The 12331-nt window shown below is 35.9% G+C and overlaps 2 protein-coding genes across 4 annotated transcripts in view; one reads left to right on the forward strand and one right to left on the reverse strand.

Annotated features, from left to right (window-relative positions):
- The window catches only part of LOC110445598 (spatacsin-like), a 35627-nt gene extending 28047 nt beyond the window's left edge, over positions 1 to 7580 (reverse strand). For both annotated transcript variants that reach the window (XM_021490280.1, XM_021490279.1), the window contains exons 1-6: positions 7350 to 7580; positions 6416 to 6579; positions 5721 to 5945; positions 1604 to 2201; positions 826 to 952; positions 353 to 503 (exon numbers count right to left, since the gene is read on the reverse strand). In XM_021490280.1, coding sequence (XP_021345955.1) covers positions 353 to 503; positions 826 to 952; positions 1604 to 2201; positions 5721 to 5945; positions 6416 to 6579; positions 7350 to 7552 — 1468 coding nt within the window. In that variant the 5' untranslated portion in view covers positions 7553 to 7580. The remainder of the gene's footprint in view (positions 1 to 352; positions 504 to 825; positions 953 to 1603; positions 2202 to 5720; positions 5946 to 6415; positions 6580 to 7349) is intronic.
- A 236-nt stretch (positions 7581 to 7816) lies between these two features.
- The window catches only part of LOC110445599 (angiogenic factor with G patch and FHA domains 1-like), a 62046-nt gene continuing 57531 nt past the window's right edge, over positions 7817 to 12331 (forward strand). The window contains exons 1-5 of one of the 2 annotated variants that reach the window (XM_021490282.1): positions 7817 to 8428; positions 9568 to 9635; positions 10101 to 10442; positions 11207 to 11617; positions 12213 to 12288. In XM_021490282.1, coding sequence (XP_021345957.1) covers positions 8059 to 8428; positions 9568 to 9635; positions 10101 to 10442; positions 11207 to 11617; positions 12213 to 12288 — 1267 coding nt within the window. In that variant the 5' untranslated portion in view covers positions 7817 to 8058. The remainder of the gene's footprint in view (positions 8429 to 9567; positions 9636 to 10100; positions 10443 to 11206; positions 11618 to 12212; positions 12289 to 12331) is intronic. The other variant, XM_021490281.1, reaches the window with a different exon arrangement.

Raw genomic sequence — 12331 nt, forward strand, 5'->3', positions numbered from 1 at the left:
CCTGATGATCTTTCTTTCCACGTAGAGAAAATCACTGTAGTACCTGTGAGTCTGGAGAAGAAGATTTTTGAAATATTGGATAATTTTCCCTTTGGGGCCCCGCCCTGGCCCCAGGGGTGGGGGTAGGAATCCCAATTTTACAATTTTGAAGCCTCATCATCCATCCACTGGTTCTTGAGAAGAAGTTGAAAATGTAAAAGTTTACGCACGACGCACGACGGACGACGGACGACGGACGACGGACGACGGACGACGACGGACGAAAAGCGATTGGAATAGGTCACTTGAGCAAAGCTCAGGTGACCTAAAAACATTATATTAAATCAAGTTCATTAAATGACTGTGATCTTACAATTTTCTTTGCTTTTGAGGAAAAACACAACAGTGTCCAGCTGTCGTTGCTTCAGCCCTATCTCCAGCGTACGGATGGGGATCGAGCAGCGCCCCCACTTGTTTATATGGCAAAGGGTGTCAGCTACACTCGCTCCTGCATACACCATCATCTATAAGGGGAGATAAGTCATTATGTAACAGACAGTAGATCATGCACTTGTTGATGAACATGTAAATGTATCAGATTGTGTTTTTAACTACAATTTCAGACAATCACCTTTAAGGATGTTCAAACCATTGCAGGCAAATATTTGAACATGATCGGAAAAATAATATTCAGATCAGGTTACACTACAATAGACTGTAAGTATGGTACAAGAAAAACACCATTTAATTCTTGTCCACATATAATTCTTTAGGATACAACCTTCACTCCTAACATGAACCTTGCCATCAGTTTAAGAAATACACTGTAACCTGTGGCTTCATTACCTTGCTAACAAAATCTTCTTGTCCAATAGTCTGGTCCATGACGACGCCCATTAGGTGGGTCGGTGTCGTGATGAAGTGAGGGAAGTTTGGGTCGCGGGACAGAATCACCCGACTCTGGGAACACAGTCTGAAAGGAGGAAAACATTGCAACATGATTTGAGCAACAACTTAACCTATTTACTGCAGCAAAGTCTTGGTAATCCAGCTATCTTTGTTCCTGGCTGGCAGAGTGGCTGTATTGTAAAAGTTCCTGATTAATTGGGAAGTTTGGTACATGTACAGACAATCTTTCCACTAAAACACTTGGTTGGATTAGCAAGACTTTACTTTATATACATTATGTAGGTTACTTTGTGATTATCATTGTGACATACGTGTACTGCCCTATTTATTTCCTGTGATAGCAAAATGTTGAAAAATCAATTTCTAAATAATTTAGATGAGTGAGTCAACATCATATTATGACTGTATTCTTAGAAAATTATAAATGAAAGTATTCCCTCCAATATCAAATCTTCTGATTCAATTTTGCAATCTTCTGAGGTTTTTTTGTCTTGTTCAACTATTTTCTGAATATTGTTACTATATATATCAATATAATGCCTAATCTTTCAAATTAAAAAACAAAATTAATTTTAAAATATACTTCACCGAGTATTTTATCTACAGACATCCAGCTACTTATGTTGCCCACATTTTGATTTATGTAGTTTTATAAAAGTGACTGTGAAAAAGACAGTAAGTTCTGTGTGTAAATAATATTCAGAATAAATCCTACCTTTCTGTTGTTACTGTGGAGGTTTTTGTGTCACACACACACAGGAAGTTTTCCTTGTCCGAGTGAAACACCAGGGAGACTACAGATTTACCGAGGGTTGTGTCAACAATTGACAGATTCTGTAGAGAGGGAGGCAAAAACACTTTCCCTATCAAAAAAGAATTGATTTTATTTTCTTGAACTTTGGACTTCCCGAGAAATCCAGAAACCTTCCAACGCTTCTTGGTGACAGCGTAACTCCCTACTTTTACATTGTGTTTGACTTGATACCAGGGAGTGCTCTTTGTTTCGCTGTGCTGTCCGTGAAGTGTCAGTAATTTCTCCCTCCACACCACATCTCCGACGTCACAAGTGAGACAGGAACCGTGGCTGGTGTCCCCTCCTGTGGTATCTGTGGAAGTGATGGTCTCCACACAAACAGGGTTGTCTTGTGCGTATTGTTCCAAGTCCACTACAGTCACGGACAATGTGTTCTCGACAAACATCAGAGTCTGCAGGTCACGTGATACCTGCCATCTTATCAGACGATCTGGCTCTATATTTGTCCTATAAAGATCCACTTGGCAAAATAAATTGCCAGTTTCAATTTCATAGAAATCTGATAATATTTAAGGAACCATACATATTAAACACAAACATTGCATCCAAAAGAGCAGAAATCATCTGAATGACACCACATACAATTTAAGGTAATAGGATTGTATCACCATTTCTCAGTAGAATTTCTTCAAATTTTGTAGTTATATTGCTTTGAAGTAAAGAAAATTCTCTGCCACAACAAAAATATAGGTTGTCAGAATTTTAAGGATTTTAAATTGAAATTTATGTAAAAAGGAGTGAATTAAAAAAATAAAAAAATAATGAAAGACACAATTTTTGGCAAAATAATGTCAATAAAAATGATACTGACATAGATTAGTATTGCATTAATGTCTATCAATTTAATAAATGCTGAAATTGTGTAAAATGAATTATCAATAAACGATTAAAAATTGACATTTTATAATGAACCCATATACACATAGTAATTGCATGTAAGAGTTATCTGTCTTGAAAACCTTCACAGTAGTGAAATAGGTAGCCGGTTTCCTGAAGTACAGAAAAATGGACACATGGGACTCATTGATAAAAAAACCCTGAATTAATGGCTGGATTGCTTTGAAATACTTTAATATTGAGAGAACACACTGTTCTGTCAATAATAAACATACAATATTCATCAGTTTAATATTAAACATTAGAATATGCAGAAATTGTGATACTGTCTCCCTACATTGGATTTTCAACTAGGGATGTACTTCCTATTTCCATTTATCAATACACTCCTATGACCTTAAATGTGAGAATTTGAAACATGTAGCTGATGTTCAAAATAAATAACCAAAACCAATTAAATTAATTGAAGTATTGATTAAATATGAACTCTCTCTACATACACCTACATGTATTATCAGTAATGAAGTGGTATAGGTTTAAAGATCCCAGTCTTTCTACAGGCAATACACTAGAGAGTTCACAGTGGTTTTTTTTGTATGTACAGTTACCTCCCATTAATTTCATGTTGAATATAACTGTAGCACCATTAGGCCAAGGCACTTCTGTTGAAGGGGTACTTCAGATGGTCTGAGCTACAGTATAACCTTTTGAGGTTCAGGGTTCAAATGGTTTGAGCTACAGTATAACCTTTTGAGGTTCAGAGTTCATATGGTTTGAGCTACATTATAAACCTTTTGAGGTTAAGCGTTCAGATGGTCTGACCTACAGTATAACCTTTTGAGTTCAGGGTTTAGATGGTTTGACCTACAGTATAACCTTTTGAGGTTCGGGGTTCAGATGGTCTGAGCTACAGTATAACCTTTTGAGGTTCAGGTTTCAGATGGTTTGAGCTACAGTATAACCTTTTGAGGCTCAGGGTTCAGATGGTTTGACCTACAGTATAACCTTTTGAGGTTCGGGGTTCAGATGGTCTGAGCTACAGTATAACCTTTTGAGGTTCAGGGTTCAGATTGTTTGACCTACAGTATAACCTTTTGAGGTTCGGGGTTCAGATGGTCTGAGCTACAGTATAAGCTTTTGAGGTTCAGGGTTCAGATGGTCTGAGATACAGTATAACCTTTTGAGGTTCAGAGTTCAGATGGTTTGAGATACATTATAAACCTTTTGAGGTTCAGCGTTCAGATGGTCTGACCTACAGTATAACCTTTTGAGGTTCAGGGTTCAGCTGGTCTGACCTACAATATAACCTTTTGAGGATCAGGGTTCAGATGGTTTGAGCTACAGTATATCCTTTTGAGGTTCAGGGTTCAGATGGTTTGATCTACAGTATAACCTTTTGAGGCTCAGGGTTCAGATGGTTTGACCTACAGTATAGCCTTTTGAGGTTCAGGGTTCAGATGGTCTGACCTACAATATAACCTTATGAGGTTCAGGGTTCAGATGGTTTGAGCTTCAGTATACGTATAACCTTTTGAGGTTCAGGGTTCAGATGGTTTGACCTACAATATATCCTTTTGAGGTTCAGGGTTCAGATGGTTTGACATACAATATAACCTTTTGAGGTTCAGGGTTCAGATAGTTTGACCTACAGTATAACCTTTTGAGGTTCAGGTTTCAGATGGTTTGAGCTACAGTATAACCTTTTGGGGTTCAGGGTTCAGATGGTTTGAGCTACAGTATATCCTTTTGAGGTTCAGGGTTCAGATGGTTTGATCTACAGTATAACCTTTTGAGGCTCAGGGTTCAGATGGTTTGACCTACAGTATAGCCTTTTGAGGTTCAGGGTTCAGATGGTTTGAGCGACAGTATAACCTTTTGAGGCTCAGGGTTCAGATGGTTTGAGCTACAGTATACGTATAACCTTTTGAGGTTCAGGGTTCAGATGGGTTGAGCTACAGTATAACCTTTTGAGGTTCAGATTTCAGATGGTTTGAGCTACAGTATAACCTTTCGAGGGTCAGAGTTCAGATGGTCTGAGCTACAGTATAACCTTTTGAGGTTCAGGGTTCAAATGGTTTGAGCTACAGTATAACCTTTTGAGGTTCAGGTTTCAGATGGTCTGAGCTACAGTATAACCTTTTGAGGTTCAGATTTCAGATGGTTTGAGCTACAGTATAACCTTTCGAGGGTCAGAGTTCAGATGGTCTGAGCTACAGTATAACCTTTTGAGGTTCAGATTTCAGATGGTTTGAGCTACAGTATAACCTTTTGAGGTTCAGGGTTCAGATGGTTTGAGCTACAGTATACGTATAACCTTTTGAGGTTCAGGGTTCAGATGGTCTGACCTACAATATAACCTTTTGAGGTTCAGGGTTCAGATGGTTTGACCTACAGTATAACCTTTTGAGGTTCAGGGTTCAGATGGTTTTAGCTACAGTATAACCTTTTGAGGTTCAGAGTTCAGATGGTTTGAGCTACAGTATAACCTTTTGAGGTTCAGATTTCAGATGGTTTGAGCTACAGTATAACCTTGTAAAGTTCAGAGTTCAGATGGTTTGAGCTACAGTATAACCTTTTGAGGTTCAGAGTTCAGATGGTTTGAGCTACAGTATAACCTTTTGAGGTTCAGGTTTCAGATGGTCTGAGCTACAGTATAACCTTTTGAGGTTCAGGGTTCAGATGGTTTGAGCTACAGTATAACCTTTTGAGGTTCAGGGTTCAGATGGTCTGAGCTACAATATAACCTTTTGAGGTTCAGGGTTCAGATGGTTTGACCTACAGTATAACCTTTTGAGGTTCATGGTTCAGATGGTTTGACCTACAGTATAACCTTTGGAGGTTCAGAGTTCAGATCCTGGTCCAGCCACACTGACTTTTTACACTCAGAACTCTGTTGTTGATTATCATTTTGTTAATTCTGTCTTTCTTATTTTTTTCATAAAGGTCAGTTTCCAATGCATGGTTATATAATTTTTGGAAGTGGTATGGGGATCCTTATGGGCCCAGCAGGGAACTAGAACAACTGTTCTTTATTACTTACCTTGGAAGTGGTATGGGGATCCTCGTGGGCCCAGCAGGGAATTAGAACAACCGATTTATTACTTACTTTATGATGTTTTATTTAATTGGGTCAATTTATATTCACAGGAATGAGACAATTACTAATGAATGCAAAAGATACAGAGTGTGTTTTTGTTCCTGTTGAGTACAGCAGCGACACCGCTGAGGATATGTAGACACTGCTGTGCGTCACCATTAGAGGGTGGTAAAGGGATAGTGCTGACAGCATTAAAACTTTGTGTGTCTCTGAACTGGAGGCAGATCAGGTGAGAGGGCGTGGCCAAAACAACATGTTCCCCTTCTCCGGATATCAGCTGTACACTCTGACAATCTTCGGGAGATAGACCTGTTCAACAATAACATAACTTTGTTTAAATCCTTTACTGAAACATACTCATATTAATATATTTATCTTGATGAAAACCCTTTAAAAAAAAACACATTTTGAATTAGGTTATTATCAAATCTTTTACCTCTAACAGAATCTGTAATAAACATCTATTTTTTTTTTACTGTGGTTATATACAGAATACAGGAATATTTTCATAAACATAAATGAGATCATTCAAAACGAGTTATCTTTTATCATAAAAGAATTAAAAGGCTGTTCCTGGCAATGACTTCCATCTCATAAATTTTGTGAAAACCCAGATTTCAGTATGTGTTATTACTGCTACTTTATATACCAAGATAATATTTTTTATAATGATCTGGCAATTTCATTTCATTTTAGAATTTGTAAATCATATAATTGCAAGTGCCCACAACAATATTACTACAACCCTGTACATGTGATGACACAGAAATATATCATACCTTTTTCTCTGACGACATCCGATACGACTTGTTTTACATCTGTGGTAAGTGTTTCTTCTGTCAATTTTCCTGCCAATATTTCTCCATTCACAGAAAGTGCAACAAATCTGGCAACTCCTTGATCTTTAATCGATGATGATTTTCTATCATATACCCACTGGAATCTGTAAAGAAACAGACATTTACAATTAATATAATCAGGATATTCAATGACTTATGTAACGGAATTCTGAGTCCTGGAATTTCTTTTTTTCACTTGGACCCAATCCTTTGTTTGAATTGATGTGTTATATATATGATTATCAGATCCTACACTGTGGAACAGAATGCTTGGTGGATTTAATCTGAATCAGAATGCTGGAGATAACAGCATCATACTGTGTTAGAGCTGACTACTTAACTTGTAGGGTTATGATTCAAGAGTATTTACATGTATGATCAGGCTTATAGTGAGGTTGAACTGTACATGTAGGTTTAAAGGTACAAGGTAAGTTTATAAACAATTTTTCAAATTATTTGATAGAGTAATAATCATAAAAATAATGTGTCTACCAGAAATTATATTGTTCAACCATATATATATATAACATTTGATTTATGGTCTTGAATTTCGTAGCTAATCCTCTTGGCCTTGCCATTATTATCCCTATATTTTTTTAATGAGATCGAATAAACCTATGACCTATATATATCCACTATTGGACATACACTGGAAACAATGTAGATTGCTATGGTTGTCAAGGATGAATGAACAGCCAACATAAACATGATAATTAGAACATGGCCATTCTATGTAAAATTAATTAAAAGAAAATTGGAACATGGAGGAAGTTTTGATGTATATCTAGACTAGGCCTAGTAAAAATTCATATTTCCGATGGGGATTTTTCAAATAGAACGTTGCAATACTTTAATGTTCCTGTTATATACATACGCTGTAATATTGTTGAGAGGTGCCTCTTGGTCGTTCCTTTTCGTGTGTGAAATTTTTAAAATTTTCACAGTTCTACTGATGGAATGGAGAGCGAGACAGCGATATCTGAGATGTGCATATATTTGCTGTATTTTTGTCAAATCTAATTGTTTGTGGAATTTGTATAAGTAACACCTCAGGTTTTGTGGACAATCTTCCTCCATGTTTTGGTAATTTTTCTCACATCGCCATTTTTAGATCACATGACCATGTTTCGGGAGAAGTAATTTTAACGTTATTGTAACAGTTTTAATTAATGAATCATTGTCAAACGCAAATAGTTTAAAATACATCCTATCATTATATAAAATATGTTTCTGTCCAATTATATATTCTCTGCTGGATTTTTACCATACAATGTATGTGGCCTTTCAATTTTTGCAATCAGGACAGCTCCCCGTTCATAGCGCCACCTTCAAAATCAAAGATGGTGGACATTGCAGACGAATTTTGGCCTATGAACGATGTTCTCGTTTACAAATAACATTAATGTCCAACCAAGTAATTTCTTGTATATGTTAGAGATGTATTCAAGTGGATTTGAGTCTTGAACGACAATTAGCAAAAGAAATTCTTGTTTTTAGTCGGTTATATCCTAGATAAGTGCTTGCGAGAGTCGGGTCATGTATAGAAACCACATGTGTGAATCGACATATGTGTCACAGTGCAAATGAGTGAAGTTCCATTGGATGGTCAAGTGACAGGGGGCGATATGTCTACTAAAGTAAAGATTAAAGCCGAGAAAGACGAAATACCGGTAAAACATTATAAGAACGATGACGATACGGAAAAAGAAAAGGCTGGTATTCCCGATGGTGATAAGGCAGTGCTTCACACTAAATTGTTAGAACAATGTCAACAGGAACTAATAACAGTGAAGGACAAATTAATAAAAACTGAAAGACAGCTAGAGAAGGCAAATGCGTATAACGAAGATTTGCGTGGTGAGCTGGACAAGTTGAGTTCAGAGCTTCACAGTCTAAAAAGGGCAGCAAGAGAGAATAGGACTGATGCAGAAACACAGACGGAGGATCAACAAGGTGCTTTGTTACAGTGCAATCCCCCAAGCTTGTTGACACAAACACTGCTTTTTAATCAAACATAGAAAGAATATATATATATGCCCAGTTGTTGAATTTCTAAATCTAACTCAACATTATGTCATAGCTGTCAACGTATATATGTATACCCTCCCTCATTAGAAGGGAGACTCCTTCATTTTTAACCAAATTTACAGAACTCCCTCATTCAAGTCCAAACTCACACAAACTCAAAATCTACATCATGTGGTCAAAGGATCTCCTACTCCTAGTTACCGCAAGGTGTGTGCAATGACCATAAGAGGTGTGTTTGAATCCAATAAATGTTTTTTGGAGTTATTTTGGTACATGAAAAGGGAACTTCAGATAAATTGAGCAAAGCATTTTCAGTCACATTTCACACACAGTGACACTTTTTCCCTTGTTGAAAATAAGGAATGAGGGAGATCTACCTCTCCCTCATTGGAGGTTTAGTAGGTTAATTTGACATATAATTAACAGCTAAACAATGCATTTATGCATGTAACAATATCAGGGCATTTGTTACATATTGAATTTGCAATTACAATTACCTTTAATATGTGCAAATTTTAGTTAACTCAACAGCTATAATTAATTTGCTAATAGGTGAACAGCTACAGTTGTATCTTTTTTTTATATGTTGATCCCTTTTTTCCCCCCTGAGACATACAATGTAATAAACATAAATAGTTAGAGCTGTTGTGGACCACTGTATACACATGTACATGTAGTAGCAAAATGAAAAACAGCAGAAATTAGTCCAGGGAAAGGGCCTTTATTGATTTAAACATATTTTATTTGTCATTCAACAAAAAGGATTAGGCACAAGTTATCTCAAATTAGAAATGCCCTCTCCTTTATTGACCTGAACAATTATTGAAATCAGAAATCAGCTGACATCCTTCCACTTTTATTACAATCCAACAGTCCATTTTTTTGTGAAGAATTTTGGAGGTCATGTAAATGGAATTACTTTTAAATATCTTTTATGTACTCCAAATACAAAATTTCCCTCTTTCCATTATTTATATAATCATTAAAAAGAAATATTGTAATAACATTTTTTCTGAACAACTCTAGACAATTTCAGTGTCTGACTTTGTTTTTTTCTCCATCAGACAGTTCCACTGAAAGACATGGATTATCTGAAGATCAGGCCATAGTGATTGATGATTCAATCAATGAGGTATGTACACTATTAAACTGTCAAAAGTTGTAAAGATTTCAAAAAATAATTCATGTGTACTGGGTAAGGTTACAGAAAATATGAAAATAATAGTTTCAGGCCTTTCAGTTGAACCTTGACATTTACCAATTTCCGAATTCAAATGACATTTTCCCTGAAATTTGACAGGTCAAAACACATGTTAGATGTGTCCTTTCAATCCAGAGTGTCAAAAATTAAACAAGCTCACATCGGAAAGTAAAAAACATACATGTACTCTCTGTATCAAGGGTCTTATGAAAGTCCTAGTTTATTTTAACTAACTTTAAGATATTTATGGGTCAGTATTGAATTGAAGTCCTGGAAAATTAATAAATTGTGGAAAACTCAAAGTTTTGTCAAGCCAATTCTGATGAACCATGTCTGTCAGTTTTGACAGGATTATCAATGGAGGAAAGTGTTCATTTGTTTTTTTCTTATTTCAAGGGCAATGAAGACAAAACAGATGGAGATAGTAAGAGGACAACAAAGAGTACTAAAACACTGGAGAGTGCTGAAACAGAAGATGGTGCAAGAACAGACAAGGATGGTAAAGTTAAGGAAAGTGCTTCAACAGAGAGTGATACTAAAACAAAAGATGATAATAAAATGGAACATGATGCTAAAGTAGAGAAGGAGGCCAAAGAAGGAGAAGAACAAGTTTCCAGTACATCCCTGGCTGATGAACTGCGAGCTACAGCCGAGGCAGCTGTACAGCAGACTGGCTATGTGTATGATGAAAACTCTGGACTTTACTACGATTACAACAGTGGATACTACTACAATGCAGTAAGTACACACATTATCTTGGCTTTCATTGGTAGAAATGGGATAATTAATAACGAAAACCTGACCCATACCTGTGGTAAGTAAAACAAGATCCATACCAAAGTAACAGCAATAACAGGTGTTCTTGGTTTTTCCTTGAGTAAAGATTTCATAAAATCTCACTGGTCGCTTTTATATATATGTGCAAGTTTGATTAATGCAATAATTTGTAATAATGTTAAGAAAGATATTTGATATCACCTTGTTATAAAAATAATAATAATAATATACAACATTTGATACAGCGCCCTATCTAGCTAACATAAGCCACTCTAAAGCGCTTTACATTACATAGATATACAATTTATACAATAAGGATATACAATTTTTGAGTAATTAGCAGGAGCTGCCTTATCAAGCGCTAACTACTAGTCCTTTGCCATCTGGCTAATATCTCCCTATGTGTGTATGCCTGCGTGTGTGCTGGAGATGTATTGTGTTCTGTTTGTAGTGAGACCGTGCTTCCAACGGCATCTTTTTTTTAAAGTGCCACCTCACTTGAACGCTACATCACATGTACCGTAACATCCACCCCAGACCATTTTATAAAATACTCCACCTGGGTTGTTGAAGTTGTGTGATTATTCAAAGACATTTTTCTGTCATTAATTTTTAAATAACAGTTAAATACTGGTCCCGAGTAATACTGTTTTCCAAGTTAAAAACCAATTATGATTTTACTATAAGTTATTATTTTCTATAATCAGGAACATTTATTTTTTCAGGAAAAAGCATTGTATTATGACCCTAATACAGGAACATATTTTTACTACAACTCAGAGACTGGCAAATATGATTTCCACTCCCTAGTAGATTTGTCACAATACAGTACAGGCCAGGATTCCCAGCAGTATAACAACTATTATGGTCAGGACCATTCCTCCAGTGACAGGGGAGGTAATTACGACCTGACGAGGAAAGATTATCAAGCTCATTCTAGCCACAGACACAGTGATTCTGGGTATGACCAATATCACCGACCATTACCAAGGAGAGACAGGGAGACATCCAGATCAAGCAAGTCTTATGAAGAGTATGATCATCATATATCATCCCAGAGGAGGGACAAGGAAGGATCAAGTAGAATGGATAGTGGCAAAAAGAAAAAGACAAAACGACTGCAGACAGAGGAAATGGTTTGTTATCAGAATCATCCTATTAGCTCTAAACAATTTTTGATGTACATTATATTAAATTGTAATGTGAAAAGTAATAAAAATAAATATCTAATATTGCACAGAAAAAAATGAATATAATTGTAATGACATTTATCAAAATTGTTTAAACAAAGCTGTGATTATTTTCATATGCATGTATGTTTTTTTTTTTATTATTTTGACTGTAGTACTGTTTTATCGATGTTGTTCATTTTATCCTACAACAGAGCCAACCTTTATACACAACAATTAGTTTCGAGCACATAAACTCATACAAATTTTTTACCCAGTTACTTCCCTTTGACCATACTGAATAGTCTGTGTCTGATATTGAGAAATTTGGGGTATTTTGTGATGCTGGAGACACATATTTATGGTCCCATAGAATTGCTACCTAAAAAATATCTCATACTTATATACTGGTAAAAAGTTTCTTTGTATTCAAGTTTATTTACAATGAAGAATTTTAATATTGATATTAATGTAAAAAGTAGATATCAGTATTTTAGAAAAAAATCTGTTTGACCAATTTTAGGAAAGATAAATCATAAATGTGTTTTACCTTTTTCATTAGGATAAGGAAGAGTATGAGGGAGTTATTTCAGCCCTAGAAGGTCTTAGAATCAAAACAGCCAAGGAAACAGCGCTAGGTAAATATTTACTTTTATATAACTTTCCTATCTTATTTTTCTA

This window comes from Mizuhopecten yessoensis, unplaced genomic scaffold (assembly GCF_002113885.1).
Source record: "Mizuhopecten yessoensis strain PY_sf001 unplaced genomic scaffold, ASM211388v2 scaffold2329, whole genome shotgun sequence".
NCBI classification, from domain to species: Eukaryota; Metazoa; Mollusca; class Bivalvia; order Pectinida; family Pectinidae; genus Mizuhopecten; species Mizuhopecten yessoensis.